This window comes from Corythoichthys intestinalis, chromosome 8 (assembly GCF_030265065.1).
Source record: "Corythoichthys intestinalis isolate RoL2023-P3 chromosome 8, ASM3026506v1, whole genome shotgun sequence".
In the NCBI taxonomy this organism is placed as follows: Eukaryota; Metazoa; Chordata; class Actinopteri; order Syngnathiformes; family Syngnathidae; genus Corythoichthys; species Corythoichthys intestinalis.
In genome coordinates, this window is record NC_080402.1 from 37,481,562 (window position 1) to 37,501,106 (window position 19,545).

Consider the following 19,545-nt stretch of genomic DNA (forward strand, 5'->3'; position numbering starts at 1 on the left):
CAAAACAAGCAACGGGGAGACTGGAGAGGACACTAGTGGGTGAGTTTGGGGGGGGCGCAGCAGGTCACATGAGTGACACAACCAGACACTGCTACGATGTAGGCTAACTACACATAAAATGTTAGTCATTGCGAAACTATAGCGCATTTTCGTCTCGTTTTAGTCCCGTCAGACGAAAACTGGCTTTCGTGTCGTCATGTTTTAGTCTCCCAAGACATGTTTTTAGCTTGTCATCGTCTCGTCATTGTCATGAAAAAATTGTTCGTCGACGAAAGATGAAATAGTTGATGAAAACAACACTGGTCAGAACTAAGCGACAACCCCTCAAATTTGGTGATTCTTATGATTAAAATCAATGATGCTTGATTAAGGTTTGCTTTTATGTGAAAATAATAGTTTCACTTTGAAAATGTGAATTAAAAAAAAAAGATAGTCATCAAAATGCACTTAAGCTACAGCTAAATCACAAGGTTAAATCAACATTATAGCTTGACGCATCAAACAAACGGGAAGATTTTTTTTGTTAAATTCAATGCATGGTTATATGATCAAATGAGATGCTGATTAATTGAGACTTTATTTAAGTAGCTCTGTTTTGAATTTGTTTTGAATGTTTTGAAAATTCTGATGGCTTTCAAAAGTGTCTGCCCCTTGAGCCCCGCTCCTCCTTCCCGTGTGTGTGGGTGTGTGCCTGTGAGGGGCCGTTTACATGGTGATGCTCCAAGAATATGAAAATTTCATGTTTGCTTTTGTAAGGTTCCATCCTTCAAACAATGTCGCAATTCCACGTGAAAACGATGTAGTATTCATGCCAGGCTCTTGAGGGCAGTGCAGTTTTGCCAATGATGCACTTCCTTGACAATAACCCCCTCAACCCGGAAGACAACATAACCGCCCACTCCAAGCACTGACGTTTTTTTTTTTTTTTTTTTTTAAATTATTTATTTTTATCTTTTTCTTTTCTTTTCTTTTTTTTTTTTACCCCCTACGTTTTATTTTGCAGTTTTATTCACAGTTTTTCTGTATATTTATTTTTTCTCTCATATGTGTTGTCAGTTTGCTGTTCTTTACAAGTTCAAATGATTGTATAACATTGCTTGTCAATAAAACAAACAAAAAAAAAACTCGAAGCAATGGCGTCCATGTGTTTTTCTTTCTCTTGCACAATAGGCACAAAAACATCCAGATAAAATATATTTAAATTAAAAATAATATGAAAACAGTCAATTAAAGCTGCCGTCCGACCATGTTTGCAGTTTTGAATGTTTACTAACAGGGACTGTGATGTGTTCGAGTGCTGATGTCATCGGCGCGAGAGCGTTCCATTCATAAATGGCGGTGCAATCCCCGCAATCGAATCCTTCCGTTTTGGAGCTTGGAATTAAAAAATTGCGTCTTCACCTTCCGTTTTCGCCGTCACCATGTAAAGGCAAGTGCCAGTTATGACCAACAAAACTGCGGCCCAAAAAAGCCTCCTGCATATGGTCCACTGGAACTGCACAACTGCCTGCAGAACATAACGGTGTAGTTGCAGACGATATGGATTGCCATGCATGCCTGCTTGTGGAACATGTCAAGTCGAAAATTGTGAGAATCTGCTAAATCCACCTCTATGGGAGGAAGAGTGTGACAACGATTTTTAAATCTGGTGCGGGTAAAAACAAAACAAAAACAAAACAAAACAAAAAATAAATAAATGCAGAAGCATGACAGAAAAAAACAAAGACTTAAAAAAAATACTAAAAAAACAAAAAAAAACAAAAAAAACTATTTTGACTAATTTCACAGTACCACACTGTCATAATGCATTACTTTCATACAACATTTCATTCAACATAATGCTGAAAGCTTTAACATAATTTGAAGTATAAACTCACCAATGCTGGGCAAATTATGGCACGTAGAAAATGGGGAAATGTCCGGTTATATTGGAAAATGTTCAGCTCTTCACCACGCATATGGAAAAGATACTGTTTAAAACGAATAATAAGCATGTTTTTTGTTGTGGGGACATTAATTTAGATATATTGAACCCCCCAAAAAATCCGCAGATAGATGATTTTGTTGCCACCATGTACTCCCTAGGCATGTAATCAATGACGTCTGGGAAGATATATAAGTGAAAAAATGGAAAAAAGCAAAAAAAAAAAAAAAAAAAAAAAAAACGGAAAATAAAAGCTCATGTAATGTGATTATGCAACTCTACCATGCTAGATTGTGCATCCCGGGCTGTAGGGGGACGGGTTTTGATAAGCATATGCTTTTTCCCGTCTTCCTTTGTCTGTCATCGGTCTTTTCGGGCAAATTATTCCATATTTTGTGACTGTCAATGATTCTCTTTCTTTGGCCAAACTATCCCACATTTTGTAACTGTCAATGATACCGATGATGATGACAATAAACACTTCATTCATTCAAAACCTTAATTTTTAAGTTAAATACCAATTTTAATACATTGCTGTATCTGTAATCATTTATCTATACTTCAAGTAAGTTAATTTGATTCTTGGTCAACCAAAACATAGGAATAGACGCCACAAGTACTTGTTTAGGATTATTAATGGTGGAATAATGATCTTTTAAAGCCCTGGCGGTGGCCATCTTGAAATTTTTACATTTCTGGTTGTGATATTTTGGTAAACTTTTGATTTGTTATTTAGTACACCTAATAGTACAAAAAACAGTTGAGAAAACTTTTGTTGCAATTTTTTAAGGTCAAACCATAACCGCGCCCGTCTATAGGGTAAATGGATTAATAAAATCCATACTGAGTAATACATTACTTTATACTTTGCACTATACATTACTTTATACTTTGCACTAAATTCTCCTTGTGATAAATACCTGTTAGAAAAAGTTTCCCAAATGACTCAGATTTTTTTAACTGCACATTCAGCATTTCTGCGGCTTGTACGATGTTTTCTTCCTGATATGGTTTCATATTATGAAATAGCACCAGAGATGCTGTTGTGCAAATATTTCCTCGACAAGAAACTGGGTACTTCTCACAGTCACAGGATAGATTAGTGGATGAAGTATGACAGATTCCAATTTATTATATTGCTAGAGAACTATTTAAATAACGGCTCACACGTCATCTCCTTACAAGTGTTGAAAAAGCATTGTTTGAGGAATTATATAATCACTCAAGAAGGGGTAAGTTTTCATTTTTCATATATAAAAAAAAAAGCGCCTAAAATCTTTTAGCAATTTTCATGTAATATACATACAGGAAAAAGCTCGACTTGGACCTGCATCAACTTGAATTTACACAACGCAAAAAAAGAAGAACCAAACCTCTGCAGCCACGACAATGGATAAAGCTGATGGAAATGATAGCTACAGACGTCTCTCAGTGGATGGCAGAAAGCTTTATGATTCAGGTAAATGATTTTGTATCTTTTGCAATATATTGAAATATTTTGTCACTCAATACACCATGTGATGTAAATTCCAAATTGAAATTATTTGTCATTTCTGATAATTCAAAAGCCCCCCCCAGCTTTAAATTATAGCTGGTAACTATTAAATATGCAATGACCGCATGTCCCATCTCGTCTCGGGTAACATTCAGTATCATGAGGATTTAAATGCTAAACTGTTCTGTTGTTTGTTCTTTTCCTCTTGTCTGCTTCCTTTTTCTCTGCCACCCCAAATCCCCTTTCTGTCTGCTTTTTTTCTGCTAATAAATAAAACAAAATGAACAACCGTGATGGGAGTATATCAAACTACCATATGGCATAATAAAATTATTTAGTTAATAAGGACACTCAGTTTCCCATTCTTCATGTCTATGCAGCTGAACAGGACAGGCATTTTTTTTTTTTTTTAAAAACGGTAAACTAATCTCTTCTAATTTTCTCTTAATGCCTTACCATATTCCATTATGCACACTAATGGACTTCACTGAGATGGAAGAAATTTAGCACATGAGAATTTCAACATCAATGTCTTCACTTTCTACCCTTTCTTGGATCTTATAAAAACATATTGGTTTGTATAAAGTGCATCATATGTTTTTGATTAATGGCCTATAATATTTTTTTATCCAGTTCATGCATTGAAAAACAGCCCTATAAGGGTTGGTACACTTTTCCTTGGGTTGCTGTGTGCCTTCCTGGTGGCTGGAATCATTGGTCAAGCAATCTACAGTGAGTCCGTTTTATTTTGGTATGATTGTTATAAACATTAAAAGTTAGCAAATGAGGTATTCTATTAAAAAAATCTATATATTTTCCATCTTCTTCTGCAGACGGGAAAGTGGTCAAAGATCATGAGAATACATTAGAAGCTGCCAGAAAGGAGAATGAAATCCTACAGTCAAAACTGAAGATTGTACAAAATGACAAGACTAATCTTGAAATCAACCATGGGCATTTACAATCAAGTTTTAACTACATGTCTAAATCAACAAATCAAGTACAAAGCAACAACAACTTACTAACAAATGAAGTGAACACACTTAAACAGAGTCAAAGCAATTTGCAAGTCACTAATGCTGCTTTGAACAAAGAACGTGAGCAGCTTAAGGCCAGTAAGGAGCAGCTACAGACTAATAATAAGGCCTTGTCGACTGCTAAAGACTTACTACAAACAAAGATTGAATCACTGACCAAGAGCAAAAATGTCTTACAGACCAACTACGACTCTGTGACTAATGAAAGGGACAATTTGCAGAGAAAATTCAGTAATGCAACAAGTTCAAAAGAGGAGTTGCAAACGAATTACAACAGCCTGATCAAGAATATTGAGCACCTACAGGAAAAACACAGAATCTCCTCAAGCGAGAGGGACAGCGTTGCCAGCAGTCACCAGAATCTAACATTGGAAACAGCACATTTACAGAATGCATACGCCATACTCGCCAATGGCACTAACAACTTAATATCTTCCTACAATTCTGCAGTCTTAGAGAAAGAAGCCATTGAAACCCGCTTGCAAAATATGACTGCAGAAAGAGACCAGCAGAGAGTGAATATCAGCAACATGAATGCAGAGATAAACCAGCTGCAGGCTGACATCTCAACTCTGAATGCAACAGTGCAAGGTAAGGCAGTATGTATAGCAAATATATAATATCAATGTGAAAATACCTTTTTCACCACTGAGATAATCATGGCAATACTTCTATAACATCTTAATACATTATTGTTTTCTATACCTGGTCGTAACATATAATCTTAGAACACCTTTCAAATGTCCAACCAAAATAACCAAAACAAAAATCAAGTACAGTATTGAATCTTACAGCGAATTTAAACAAGGTCTGTCCGAGTGGCTGGAAGAAGTTTGAGAAAAGCTGCTACCTTACTTCTACATCAAAGAAGACATGGTACCTGAGCAGGAACAACTGTCAATCAAAAGGAGCAGACCTGGTTATCATAAACAGCCAAGACGAAATGGTAGGTTGATTCCATACTGCATTTGAAATTTTAATCAGTGATGGTCGGTCATGGTTAGTGGCCTACAGTACCTTTACCCAGGGGTGAAAGTGGGCCGGAACGGTCAGGAACGCAGTTCCGATATAAAATTCAGGGCCGAAACGCTGTTCCGGTGTATGGTGCTTCGATTCCGAAAATATGATGGCAATTGTCAAAACGCTATGTAAAAAAAAATGTTAAAAAAAAAACAAAAAACAAAACTGCCACACATGCATTTCATCTCCAAGAAGATAACAATCTACCAACATCAGATTTACATACACAAGTGTCAACAACAAGCATAATAAAGTGCTTGTGTATCGTAATCCCTTTCCAGCGATATTTATTATTTATTCTATTCCACGGAAGGCATGGAGGTTTCCCCAGCTGCTGCAGGTATCAGAGTCTGACGATGACGAGTCACGTCAATGTGCGAATGCACGCAGCAAAGCAAAACGCCTGGACTCATTTATTCGTTCAATTGGCTGACATACTGACATGTGATCAGTCAGCTCTATTAGTTCAAATGTGCATGTTTTCTGGAACAGCAAAAAAAAAAAAAAAAGTTTGTTGAATTGATGCGACAAAAAAAGGGCAATGCAACAGAAAATGGATCAAATCTTTAAGAGCAAGGAAGGAGTTGAAGTGGCTTATTTATCATATTTAGTATTATTTGCTCTGTTTGGGAGGTTCAAAACATCTTCGGTGTCAATGTGTACTTTGGACTTATATCTGTTCATTTAGTATGTTAGGCTACTTATTCATTTCCTTATGATTTGGAAAAGTCAATGTTTGCGTGATCTTCAAAATATATTCCACTTCACTCTGCATAAGATAAGTCATTTGTACTTATTTTTCTGACTGTATGCTGCTTATATCTTTATTATTATAAAAAAAAAAAAAAAAAAAAAAAAAAAAAAAAAAAAAAAAAAAGTAGATGTTTACGTTAACTTCAATTTTAATATACATCCTATGTTCGTAAGTAGTTAAAATTGAGATTTGGCATTTAGTATGTGAGGAAATGAGGGAAAATAAAAATTAGGAGATGGACGTTGGGGTTATTGCTGTTTTTGTTAACTTTTATTTTGCAGATCACTGAAAAAAATACAATTTTGAATGAAAATCAGTTTTTGTATGTGTTATAGAAGAAGAAAAAAAAAAAAAATATATATATATATATATATATATATATATATATATATATATATATATATATATATATATATATATATATATATATATATATATATATATATATATATATATATATATATATATATATAAATAACATTTCTGGCTCCGTGGCGACCTTCACGTCGGGGAGTTCCGGCAAGAAATTCTAGCCACTTTCACCCCTGCTTATAACAGCCTGTGTTAGATTTCACAGGACTTATGGTTTACAGCATTGCACTGTATGTTGGACAAAGACCAAAAATGACTGATTTATTTCTTTTTCCAGGAATTTGTTAATGGCTTGTTGTCAGGTGCAACCGAGGGCTGGATTGGACTGAGTGATGAGGGAATTGAGGGTCACTGGAAGTGGGTGGACGGAACCCTATTGACCTTATCGTATGTAAACCACATCTACATTTATTCTTCTTTATTACGTAATCATACCAATTGTTTGTTATTTCTTCTGTTGAACAACCAAGTTTAGTACTTTTATTAACTTTGACTATTGTTGTTTCTCTCTACCATGCAGTTTTTGGGCTGACGACCAGCCCAACAGCTTTGATGGTGACCAGGACTGTGTTGAGCATTGGCACCGCTCTTCGGGGAAGGGCAAATGGAATGATGCAAAATGCAGCTCAAAGAAAAATTGGGTATGCGAGATGTAGGCAGAACTAACTGGTAGAATTCGCACAATGTTTTTGAAAGATTGACTGGAATAATTAAGTAGGTGTATGTCCATTTTGATACTTTATGCAACTAAGATAAAGATTTAATTTGTAATTTATATCCAAAATGTTCTAAATAACCTTTGAAAAGTTCGAACACAAAAACTATTAAGTACTCACAGCTTTATTTACAGTTAACACTGAAATGTATGTAGGTAAATTTAAGTATGATCAAGACAATGTCTGTGAATTTATGCAAAAGTGCACAACCTTGCACCAAACATCAGAAAGCCAAATGAGCTACACCTCTGGATGCAGTGTCAGTGGAAGCTGTCTACAACAGTAACAAAATCTCTGACCTCAGCTGTACTGCAAACAATAAATAACTGATGTTAGTATCTCAGGATCGGTCCTGTTTGCTGCGCTTCAAGAGGATCATGGTCACAGTAAATCTATCAAATCAATTGAAACAAGGAGCTTTCTAAAAAAAAAAAAACCTGAAAACTTAGTGAGATCATAATGGGAGTACAGTTCATGTATTTTTTTCAAATGCTGAATGATAATGCATGTTGCATTGTTTTGTCCAATGAATTGCATGTATGGTTCAGAACTGCTGTTTAAATGCAAAGCAAATTCCAGATCTTATGTCTGACAATAAAGTATTTCATGTATCTATGTATCTCTATTCATCTGCTCATTGATTTAAGATGACAAAATAAGGTACACTTGCTCGGGGAGGGAAGAAGGTACAGAGAATCCCGAGTGTACACAAGAATATGACAAAGAGAGTCAAATTTTAAATGAGTTGGTGGCAGGCACTTTACTGAGAATAGAAAAACATAAGGAAAGATAGCCTGTTGATGATGTGATTGTTAGGGCAGGGTTGGCAACGCCGATGCGGACCAAAGTGCGACCAGGAAGCAGATGGACAGTGAAGTGATTTTTATTAACAAAGACAAGGTTTTAGGTGGATGGCGGGGGTCAGAGGTGAGTAAAGTAGCCAAATACTTTACTCAAGTAAGAGTAGCATTACTTCAAAATAATATTATGCAAGTAAATGTATAAATAGTCATCCAAAAATTGTACTCAAGTACAAGTAAAAAAGTACTTGGTGAAATGAATACTCAAGTAATGATTAACGTTGCAAGTAACTGCTTAGATTTTTTTATTTTTTCATTTTTTTTTTTTAAACACAGGTATTTTTTTCTCAGCACAGTTATCTATATGAACTGTTGTTATAATGATACTGTACAATAACCCATTACATAACTATATTAAGCCAAAGGGGGGAAAAAAGTCATTGAATTCAGGCGAGAGGGGAAAAAAATGACAGAAATGAAGCATTATTCATCCAAAGAGCATGAGTGCCTTCTAGTGGAGAAAATAGTTCCTAGTTTGAATAGTGAATAGTTCCTTCATAGTTCCTATTATGAAATTAAAAGGATCATACCTCCATTTTTCCGTGGTGAGTCGGTGCCAGATAAAGGGGAGATCAGTGGGAGAGAGCTTAAAATCCACACATTAGAGTCATGTTGAGGGCAGCGCTCTATATCAAATACTTGATCTTTTACGGTGCTTTAAAGACGCCACATGAATGAACAGGCTGCTGTGATCATATAACGGCAAGCTTGCATCTGATTGGTATAAGGGAGTCATGTGATTATTGTTCTGACGTCTCATTGGTGAAATTGGTCAAACTACTCTTAGCATTACTGGCAAAAATAAAATCAATCTAATATGTAGTAAAAAAGAGGGAAAATGTAACGACATGCAGACATGCATGCTTGTGCAGTCCAAAGTAGTGGAGTAAGTGTTTTTCCTTCACAAATTTACTCAAGTAAAAGTAAAGAGTATGGCTTAGCAAAACTACTCTTAGAAGTACATTTAAATGTAATAGATTACATGTAACATGTTACTACCAGTGTTGTTAATCTTACTTTGAAAAAGTAATTAATTACTGTTACAAATTACTTTTCCCAAAAAGTAATTGAGTTAGTGACTCAGTTATCTGAATGTAAGAGTATTTAGTTACTTGGCAAAGTAACTGGTGTTACTTTTCATGTTTTTTTTTTTCCGTTCAAAAACATAAAAAATAAAAAAAATAAAAAATTGGTCACACAATGTGAAGTTCAAAGGGTTTATGGGACAATTAACCCTAACACAATTCTTTACCCTAAGCTTAACTAGACACAGGGAAATTGTGAATGTTGCGATAACTCGATAGTAACCTTTGCTATGTTGGAAAGTCATTTAATGTTGTGAATCAACGGTTCAAGTTGTTAAAATTGCTCCCGTTAGTGCATTAGTTCCCGTCTCTCTATTTTTCAAATGTGAAAGTTTTAAAACTGTTTCATGATAGATTCAAGTCAAGATTTTGCCAATATAGGAATATTTTAGATAAAAAGTTACTTTGGTTTGCTAGGAAGGTTCTCTACAACAGAGCCTTCCTGAGAAGTCTACTTCTTTATGATGGCGGCTGTTTACCAATGCTGGCAAGTGTATCATCTCGCATCTACTTCTCTATACATTTGCTAACGCTGCCGAGTCTGTCATTTCGCATAGTTCTATATGCATGTGATATCTACCGTAGCATAATGTGGGCGTGGATTGTAGGCTCCCCTCCCTCCCTCCCTCCCTCCTTCCCACTCCTCTCTCACCGTGTCCCTCAAACTTTTCTCGCGTCATTCAACCAACGTACTAACGCATAGTAACGCACGCCTTTGCATCCTCAGTAATGGTAACGGCGTCGCAAAGATGAAAAAAGTAATTAATTAGATTACTCACTACTGAAAAAAATAACGCCGTTATACTCCAACGCCGTTATTAACAACACTGGTTGCTACCCACCTCTGGTGGGTGTGATAGGTCAGTAGATGGCTGTGGCAGGGGGCTTAGCTGGGTGGGTGTCCAGAGTCAGACTGGAATCAACTGGCACATGCTTGCTGCCCAGGCCGCACCTTAAAAGCAGTGGTGATTACTGACAGGCTGCAGATGTACTCCCAGGTACACCACACCCAGCCAACCAAGGTTGAACTAAGGCCACAAGTCAAAACAGGAAGTTTTACCCAAGTAAAAGGTAGAGGGGAGTCTGGGCAAGGACCACTACAGAGATTCTAAAAACTGCATCATAACAAAGCTCATTTCTTGTGAAACTGATGTCAAATAGTTTCCAAAGTTAAGATGGACAAAAATGTGAAGTAATGGCTGTATTTCCAGTGAGCAAATGCAGCCGTTTGTGGTATCTCTCCTGCCTTTCACTGTTAGCATTCTGACGAGGCAGCGAGGCTAAGTTGTGGACCGCAGTGGCAGACAGCACCCGCATGGTAATACACGTGACCCATTTTTTTTCCCCCCCGATGAGAAAACGTGAGATGTGATGTCACTCCCAAACTCAAGAGCAATATTTTCTATTCAAATGCTCTTCATACATTACTACAGTATTCTTCATTCTACATACAATATGAGGCAACAACAAAATAGTAACGCACAGGCACTGAGGAAACGAATCAGATTACTGGCTTGGAAAAATGAACGCGTGAGATTGCTCGTTACAGGAAGTAAGTAATCAGATTACAGTAACGCGTTACTGACAACAGTGCTGATGAGTCACGTTGATGTGCACATGCGCGCAGCAAACCATCCTGGATTGAGCTGACAGACTGACATGTGATTAGCATGGATAGTTAGCTCTGATTGGTTCAAATGCAAATGTGTTTTCTGGAACAACAAAAGAGAAAAAAAAAACCAAACAAACCAAAGATGTAATGACCAACTTAATGAATTAATGCAATAAAAAACGAAAATACAAATTAAAATTCATCAGACCTTTTTAGAGAAAGGAGAGAGTTGCAGAGGCTGATTTTATTTTATTTTATTTGCTCTGATGGGGAGGTTTTGCTTGTTTTTGCTAATTTACTGTATGTTAGGCTACTTATTTATTTCCTTATAATTAAAAAAATTCAATATTTCCGTCATCTTCAAAATATATTCCATTTCAATATGAACGATGTAAGAGTCATTTGGACTTATTTACTTTGAATAAGTAACATAAAATTAACAAAGTAACTATATTATTTTTAAAAAGTCAATGTTTACATTATCTTCAATTTTTAATATACCTCCGTCTGTTCTCAAGTTATGTTCTATAGTAGGTAAATTTAAGGTTTTGCATTTAAGATGTGAGTGAAAATAACATTAGAAGATGGAAGTTAGGGTTACTGTTTTTTTTTTTTTTTTTTTTTTAAATCACAGCATTGAAAAAATAAAATTTTGAATGAAAATCAGTTTCTTGTGTATGCCTTGCTGTAAGTGCAATGCAGTAGCCCAATGCATGTGTAAGACCTGTTGTGTTTTTATTGTGTGTTATTGGTATCACTGTGCCGAAACAAATTTTCTTTGCATTTCAGTGTTCTTAGGAGGTTTTGAACCAAGCTCTCCTCTGATTTGTTCCGCCACTGATGACAGATGTTTAGGTTACATTTTTTTTGGTCATAAGTCCATTGAACTTGTATTTTAACATTTGTCCGTCATTCCACCCACTCAGATAGGTAGGCAGTGAATTAGTTTGATACCACTGTGTAGGAACAGCAATGCGCATGGATATGTTCCTCCACTAAGGTATTAAAGAATCTCTTTCTAAATGCCAATTGCCTAAATCTTGTTTCATATTAAACACAAGGCCCACTGCAACAAGGTCGAAAATAGATAAATAAATAAAAAAAGTACCCCCCCCCAAAAAATAGGTGTAGATATACATACACATACACAAATGTACATCAAAGTATTATAAAGAAATAGCAGATGTTATTTCGTAAGTTTTCCCCATTTTGTAACATAGTTATTTAGTTTATTTAGTTATTTATATTGGTTAGTTCTCATAATTACAGCTTTATTTTATTTATTCATTTTTAACTCACCAAGACACTATGTGATAAAATGGTATATGTATAAAAATGGTATTTAAGTTTTTAAAAGTGTATTTATCCTACATAGTTAGGAGTTTTTTTTGGGGGGGAGCAGGAGCGGATTTAAAGTTTATGCAGACTTTTTTGTATGACGCTATAAAACAGCACAATCAGCAACTCTGTGGAAAAATCGCTTCCTTGTTTCGTATTGTGAAATACTGCACACACTTCTGTTGTGCATCCATTTTTTTCCCTGAATGAAACTGGTTTATTTCTCATAGTCAAAATCACAGGATAGATCAGTGGTTGAAGTGTGACGAAGCTCACATTTTAAGACATTGCTAAGAGATATTTTAACCAACTATTCTCTTACTACGTAAATCTATATAATCACTGCAGGAGTGGTAAGTCTGCTTATCTTATATTTTACATTCCATTGAATGCGCCCAAAATCAAAGGTGAAAGCTTTTATTTGTAAAGAGAAGAGCCCAAGTTGTATTTTGATCAACTATTGCCTTCAGTAACAAACAGGTAGCTGAGGCAAGAATGACAGTTAAGTACCAAACTTCGACGGAGACAACAATGGACATAGACGATGGAAATCTTGGTTACAAGCACCTTATCATGGATGGCAGCAAGTTTCAATATTCTGGTAAGAGAATTCCAGTTTATTCCCTAGCTCAAAACATAAAATGGTCAAAAGGTTTCCCCAATACTATTATCATTATTATCATTTGTACAGTCATTATGTATGTTTAAGATTTTTTTTAAAAATAATGTTTTTATTTTATTTTTTAAATACTCAAAGGCAATTTTATGTTCTTGCAATTTTATGTACCGGTTACATACTGTATGTGTGGATTCCTCTTTTGGTCTTGTTTTGATTACTCTTTTGTGATTAAGGATTACATAAATAAATTTGACTGGACATTTTTTAGGACATTATTTCTGGGCTATAAAGAATAATTATAAATGAAATACTATTAAGATGTAGTTTACTTTTTTTTCCAGTATATGCACTGAGGAACAGCCCGGTTAGGGTTGCTGCGCTTGCCCTTGGGTTTCTGTGTGTATTCCTGGTGGCTGGTCTCATTGGACAGTCTGTCCACTGTGAGTTTACCTTATTATCAATGCTACAAATGTCAAATTTCCCTAGTAGGGTATGTTTGCCTAAACTGAATGAATTTTCTATCTTCTGTGACAGACCGGAAATTGGGCAATGAGAATCAGAACAAGTTAGAAGCTGTTAGAGGGGAGAGAGACAATCTACAGTCCAACCTGAAGACTGCACAGAATGACAAAAAGAATCTTGAGGTCACTCATGAGCATTTACAACAAAATTACAATTATATGTCCAAATCAAAATATCAAATGAATAACAAAAACAGCCAACTATCAGAGGAAGTAACCAAACTTAAACAGAGTGAAAGCACATTGCAAGCCAGTAACGCTGCTCTGAGCAAAGAACTTGAAGAGCTTAAGGCCACTGAGGAACAGTTGCAGACTGATAACGAAGCCTTGTCGACTTCTAAAGACTCACTTCAAGCAAAGTATGATTCAATAGCCAAGAGCAAAAAGGACTTACAGGCCAACTTTGACACAGCGACAAAAGAGAGGGACAATTTGCAGAACCAATTTAATAATGCAACAAGGTCAAAAGAGAAGCTGCAAAACGATTATAACAGTCTGACCAAGGATATTGAGCACCTAGAGGAAAGATATCGTGCCTCTTCCAATGAGAGAGACAACATTGCAAGCAGTCACCAAAATCTGACATTGGAGAAAGAAAATCTACAGGCCACGTTCACCACACTTTCCAAAGCCACTGACAAATTATTAGCCTCCTACAATTCCTTAATTGAAGAGAAGAAATATCTCGAAAGCCGCTTGAAAAATGTGACTGCAGAGAGAGACCTGCAGAGTGTGGAAATCAGCAACATAAGTTCTGTGGTTGACCAGCTGCGAGCCACCGTCACAAGACTGAACGCAACTGCGAAAGGTAATGCAGGAAATAACAGATTTATTGTTATTGTTTGAAATGAAAACTTTAACAGAAGTACTCCTCAGAACAGAGACTTGTCATACGACAACAATTATTTTTAGAGTTGTCCGATAATGACTTTTTAACCGATAACCAATATTGTCCAACTCAAAAAATCCGATACTGATATCCAGTGTTGTTAATAACGGCGTTACAATATAACGGCGTTACTAACGGCGTTATTTTTTTCAGTAGTGGGTAATCTAATTAATTACTTTTCTCATCTTGGCAACGCCGTTACCGTTACTGAGGACGGAAAGGCATGCGTTACTATGCATTACTATATTGGTCGAAAAGTCTGAGGGAGACGGACTCACCGAGACGACAGAGCAGAGCAGGAGTGGGGAGAGGCAAGAAAGTTGTGACGCCGAGCAGACGCGATGCTAGGTAGCTCCAATAATACATGTTGTAGCCGATAGCCTACAAACTACGCCCGCATGTTATGGTAGATATGGTAGACATGGTAGATACCACATGTACTGTATATAGATATAACTAGATACAAAATGACAGACATGGCACTAAATGTGTTAGTAGACAGCCGCCATCTTGAAGCAGTAGACTTTTTAGGACGGCTCTGTTGTACAGAACCTTCCTAGCGAACCTAAGTAACTTTTTATATAAAATACTTCTAAATCGGCAAAATCTTGACTTGAATCTATCTTTAAATGATAAAACAGTTTTAAAACTTTCATATGTCGAAAGTAGAGAGAAGGGAACTAATGCAATAATGGGAGCAATTCTAACAACTTTTAACAGTTGATCCAGGGTAAAGAGTAAATTAGGGTAAAGAATTGGGCTCGGGCCAATTGTACCAAAAACCTTCACAAAAAACTTCACATAGTGTGGCCAATGTTTTTTTTTTTTTTTTTTTTTTTTTTGAGGAAAAAAAAAAAAGTAATTATCACCAATTACTTTGCCAAGTAACTAATTACTCTCACATTCAGGTAATTGAGTTACTAACGCAATTACTTTTTGGGAGAAGTAATTTGTAACTATAATTAATTACTTTTTTTCAGTAAGATTAACAACACTGCTGATATCAAACCGATACCGATATATGCAGTTGTGACAATCATAGGACGTGCCAATGCAGTGACAATTCCTGAGATGAATTTTGCTAGATTTTTGTATTACTTTTCTCGTTTCCATAGTGACAAATACTTTCTGGTAATGCAGTAGTCATACGTAATGAGTTTATAATTCATTATTTTTCAATCATTTATTGTATTTAATTTTTGCACCATGAATGCAAATGGTCTGCTCACAAAGCAAATCCCAAGCATCTTAATTTGAAGACATCTGATGGTCAATAACCATAACTACTGTGCCAAGCTGTGACCGGCAGAAGGCTTCTACATTCACTTTTAAGGCAACATGCATATTGAACCAAAATATATTGTGAAAAACCATTGCCGATATTATCCAATATCATTTTAGTATGCTTCGATAGGCCAATATTATCGGCCACCCGATAATATCGGACAACTCTAATTATTGTCCTTATGAGTTAATTATGGCATTGTTTATCTGAAGTATTATTATATTATTTTTGTATACCTTGACTTCACTTGCAGTCACAAATGACGAAAAGAGAGTAAGAAAATCAACTTGCTTGTTTGGTTTGATTGGTGAGAGATTAACATTCTTTTTCAGTCTGTCCAAGTGACTGGAATAAGTATGACACAAGTTGCTACTTTGCTTCTAAAACCAAAGAAACATGGTACGTGAGCAGATCCTACTGTCAAAGCAGAAAAGCAGATCTGGTCATTATAAACAGCCATGCTGAAATGGTGAGTTGATCCTTTATTACGCAAAATCCTTTTATCATAGAGATAAAATGAATCAGGTGGTTTTCATACAAGCGACACTAAGTTTCCGTGTGTGTGTTTGATTTTTAAGGTGCACTGCACACTTGGAAAATTATAGCAAGTTTCCCAAAAATTATTCATAAAAACAAAAATAAGTGAAAGTAAAAATTATCATAATTATTATAATTTTTATCAGGCATAAAGTAGAGTCAGATCACAGAAAAAAATCCACTTTTCTTGAAGGTTTGATTTTTGTGTGTGTAGTAAATCAATCATTTCGCCGTAGAAAGCACAAGGTTTTCTGTAACCTCACCTTTGAGCAAATTATTAATATTTTTATATCAAAATATAATGATTTTTTGGGGTCACACTTAATTTGGTTTCACCCATTTCAAAGCAGATTTGCAGATCTTTTTTTTTTTCTACGGTACGATCTTGTGTATAAATTACCAACATTACGAATATGTATATGCATTTTTTTTTCCCCCTAGAAATTTGTCAATAACTTGTATTCAAGTAACGGAGAAATCTGGATTGGCTTGACTGATGAGGGAATTGAAGGTCACTGGCTGTGGGTGGATGGGACCCCATTGTCCCTACAGTAAGAAAATATATTGCATTCTACTTTAACAACACAATTGATCAAGGATTTCTGGTAGTGTTAACAATCTACATTTGTTTTTGTGTTTTTTACCTCTCGACATTGCAGATTTTGGGCTGATGACCAGCCGAACAGTTACAATGGCAACCAGGACTGTGGAGAGTTTTGGTACCGTTCTTCAGGAAATGCCGAGTGGAATGATGAAAAATGTAGTTCAAAAAGATATTGGGTTTGTGAGATGTAGATTTGTCTTTTGATTAGTTTTAAAAGTGATTTTTTTAATGATCTCATTTGCATGGAATAATAGCTTTACCTGTAAAGCATATACGCAAATAAAGAGAGGGCCTTAAAAGGAAAGTACAGAACTAAAGGCTTTTTTCCCCTTATCTCAACGGCTGCCATTGATAGCAACAGACTTCTGATGCATTTGTACTGGGAGGCGCTGGCAGTGAATATTCATTGCCACCTAATCCTAGTTAAAATGGATTGGACATCTACTATCACCATCCATGGCAGCCAAAGAGTGAAACAGTGAAATATGGATGATATTGGCACAAAAAATACGACATGTTATGCAATTAAATTTTAGAACTGAGTTTTTATGTTCTTGCTTCAGAGTTCCTAGTTCTTCATATTAATCTTGGATGTGTACATATATTATTCTGACTGATAACATGTTGTGGATTCACTTTAATGCTACACGTATAAATGCATAAACCCCTCTGGAATCTGTATGAGCTAATCAATTATGCAATGGCGTACCGCAAGCAACACGTCACTTTTGCTCTTTAATATTCATGACATAAGCAATTGTTGCTAGGCGGGTCAACCTCCCATTTGTCCCTAATAGTAAATGCATGGAAAAAAGTTGGGCAGACAAGATGTTTACTGAGCTAAACCTACCAATTTTTCCGAAAATGATGTCCCTGATGCCAAATTCCCCCTTACCAATGTTCGGTTAAAGTGATGGTTTGAGTGTCGAGGGCTGAAAAAGACGGGAGAAAGAGGTGACCTGATGTGCTTTTTTATTGACACTTTTTTTCTTGTGTGCATTGCCTTACTCCATTGACAATGAATTTTCCTGTTTCAATTCAGTTCAATTCAGTTTTATTTATATAGCCCTATATCACAACAATGTTGTCTCATAGGGCTTTGCAGAGGCAATGTGATACACAGTCAGAAATAGTAGATGAATTAATAAAGTTCAAGTCCTGAGCATCCCCCATCCTTACACCCTCCATGTCGGCAAGGAAAAACTCCAAAAACCCTTGGGAAAAATGAGAAACCTTCATTCAACAATCTATCCTTTACCACCATATGCCCTGTCTTTCTTATGGTGTATCACAAAAGAGAGTACACCCCTCGCATTTCTGCAGATATTTAAGTATATATTTTCATTGGAAAACACTGACAAAATGACATTTTGACACAATGAAAAATAGTCTGTGTGCAGTTTATATACCGTAAATTCCGGATTACAAGCCGCTACTTTTTTCCCTCATTTTGAATCCTGCGGCGTATGCAATGATGCGGCCAATTTATCAATTTTTCTAACGACCGCCAGGAGCACTCGAGCATAAAATGCAAGCATAAGACACGTGGAATATGTGTGTCGAGGAAGACGCTAGTTGGCACTCTTACCCGTATTTTAAGTTTGTGCTTTGTGCACGAAAAAAAGTAGCAGACCCTCATCTTTGTGCATTCGTAGAATTAGCATAGCCTGGTACTCCAGACTCACTGCTTTTCCAGCTATTGAGTCTGGCCACCATTAAGCGGATACAATTTTCAGAGCGGAGCAAGCCACAGCAAACAGACAGCGGAGTGGACCAATCAGCGACGGGCGGGACGAGGGAATTGCGCGCGGAAGTAAACATACGAGGAGAGCGGAGTTTATTCAACATGTTTGAAAAACACACGGAGAACAGTCTGGCCGTGCCAGGCAAGAATTAGCATACCCGCATCATGCTAGAAGAAATGGATATGATGTGCCGAGTTGAATTGAAGGCTTGGATGGCCAGCGGCGTCAGATCGTTTACAAAAGTGGTCGTATGCGAAGAGCAACTTTTGCAAAAGTCTGACAGCGTGGAGCAGCATGAAAAAAAATCCACCATCACCAGCGGGTTTCGAAAAGCCGGAAGAGGACGACACGCTAAGGAGTGAGCTTGAGGAGTCAGCTAAGTGCCGTGTTGCTGGCGCTGTTTGGAAAGAAAAGTTAAGGTATTGTAACGATGACAAATAGTAACCCGTTAAGTTAGGTTGCAATTCTTTATTTTGGAAACTCGTCGAACAACACACGACTGCTGCCTCTAGCAGCCGACGCACACACACAGACACATCCGCAACAACAACGACAGCACGTCTCTTGCTCTTCCGCACCTCCCTTACCTGTAAGTCATGCGCTGTATCATAACCCGATTTGTTAAAATATGGTATTTAAACTTGGAAAACTGTGTATTTCTTTATAAATATTTCAGTTTAATATGTGGGCACACGCGGCTTATAGGCAGGAGAGGCTTATGTATGTACAAAATTCTTTTTCCCTTAAAAATGTACTGGGTGAGGCTTGTAATCCGGGGCGCTCAATGGTCCGGAATTTACGGTAATAGAGTTCATTTTTTTAAATAACAAAGTATTGAGATGAACTTTTGGTATTGACCAAATACTTATTTTCCACCATGATTTGCAAATAAAATCTTTAAAAAATCAAGCAATGTGATTTTCTGTTTTTTTCCCCACATTCTCTCTCTCATGGTTGAGGTTTACCCATGTTGACAATGACAGGCCTCTTTAATATTTTCAAGTGGGAGAACTTGCACAATTCGCGATTGACTAAACTTATTTGCCCCATTGTATACACATACACGAATGTACATCAAATTATTATAAATAAATAAATTTTATTTCTAAAATTTTCCCCATTTTGCAACACA

The 19,545-nt window shown here is 36.4% G+C and overlaps 2 protein-coding genes across 2 annotated transcripts; both read left to right on the plus strand.

The window, feature by feature from the left end:
* The first annotated feature begins 2,940 nt into the window (after window positions 1–2,940).
* On the plus strand, window positions 2,941–7,929 carry LOC130920483 (C-type lectin domain family 10 member A-like). The gene is made up of 7 exons (XM_057843752.1): window positions 2,941–3,156; window positions 3,233–3,383; window positions 4,053–4,151; window positions 4,253–5,047; window positions 5,251–5,402; window positions 6,880–6,989; window positions 7,123–7,929. Exons 2-7 carry the CDS (start codon window positions 3,314–3,316, stop codon window positions 7,256–7,258), a joined length of 1,362 nt encoding a protein of 453 aa, XP_057699735.1. The 5' UTR covers window positions 2,941–3,156; window positions 3,233–3,313; the 3' UTR covers window positions 7,259–7,929.
* A 4,481-nt stretch (window positions 7,930–12,410) lies between these two features.
* On the plus strand, window positions 12,411–19,494 carry LOC130920896 (C-type lectin domain family 4 member M-like). Its single transcript, XM_057844424.1, has 7 exons — window positions 12,411–12,566; window positions 12,684–12,814; window positions 13,174–13,272; window positions 13,367–14,161; window positions 15,860–15,996; window positions 16,506–16,615; window positions 16,724–19,494. Exons 2-7 carry the CDS (start codon window positions 12,709–12,711, stop codon window positions 16,857–16,859), a joined length of 1,383 nt encoding a protein of 460 aa, XP_057700407.1. The 5' UTR covers window positions 12,411–12,566; window positions 12,684–12,708; the 3' UTR covers window positions 16,860–19,494.
* The last annotated feature ends 51 nt before the right edge of the window (window positions 19,495–19,545 follow it).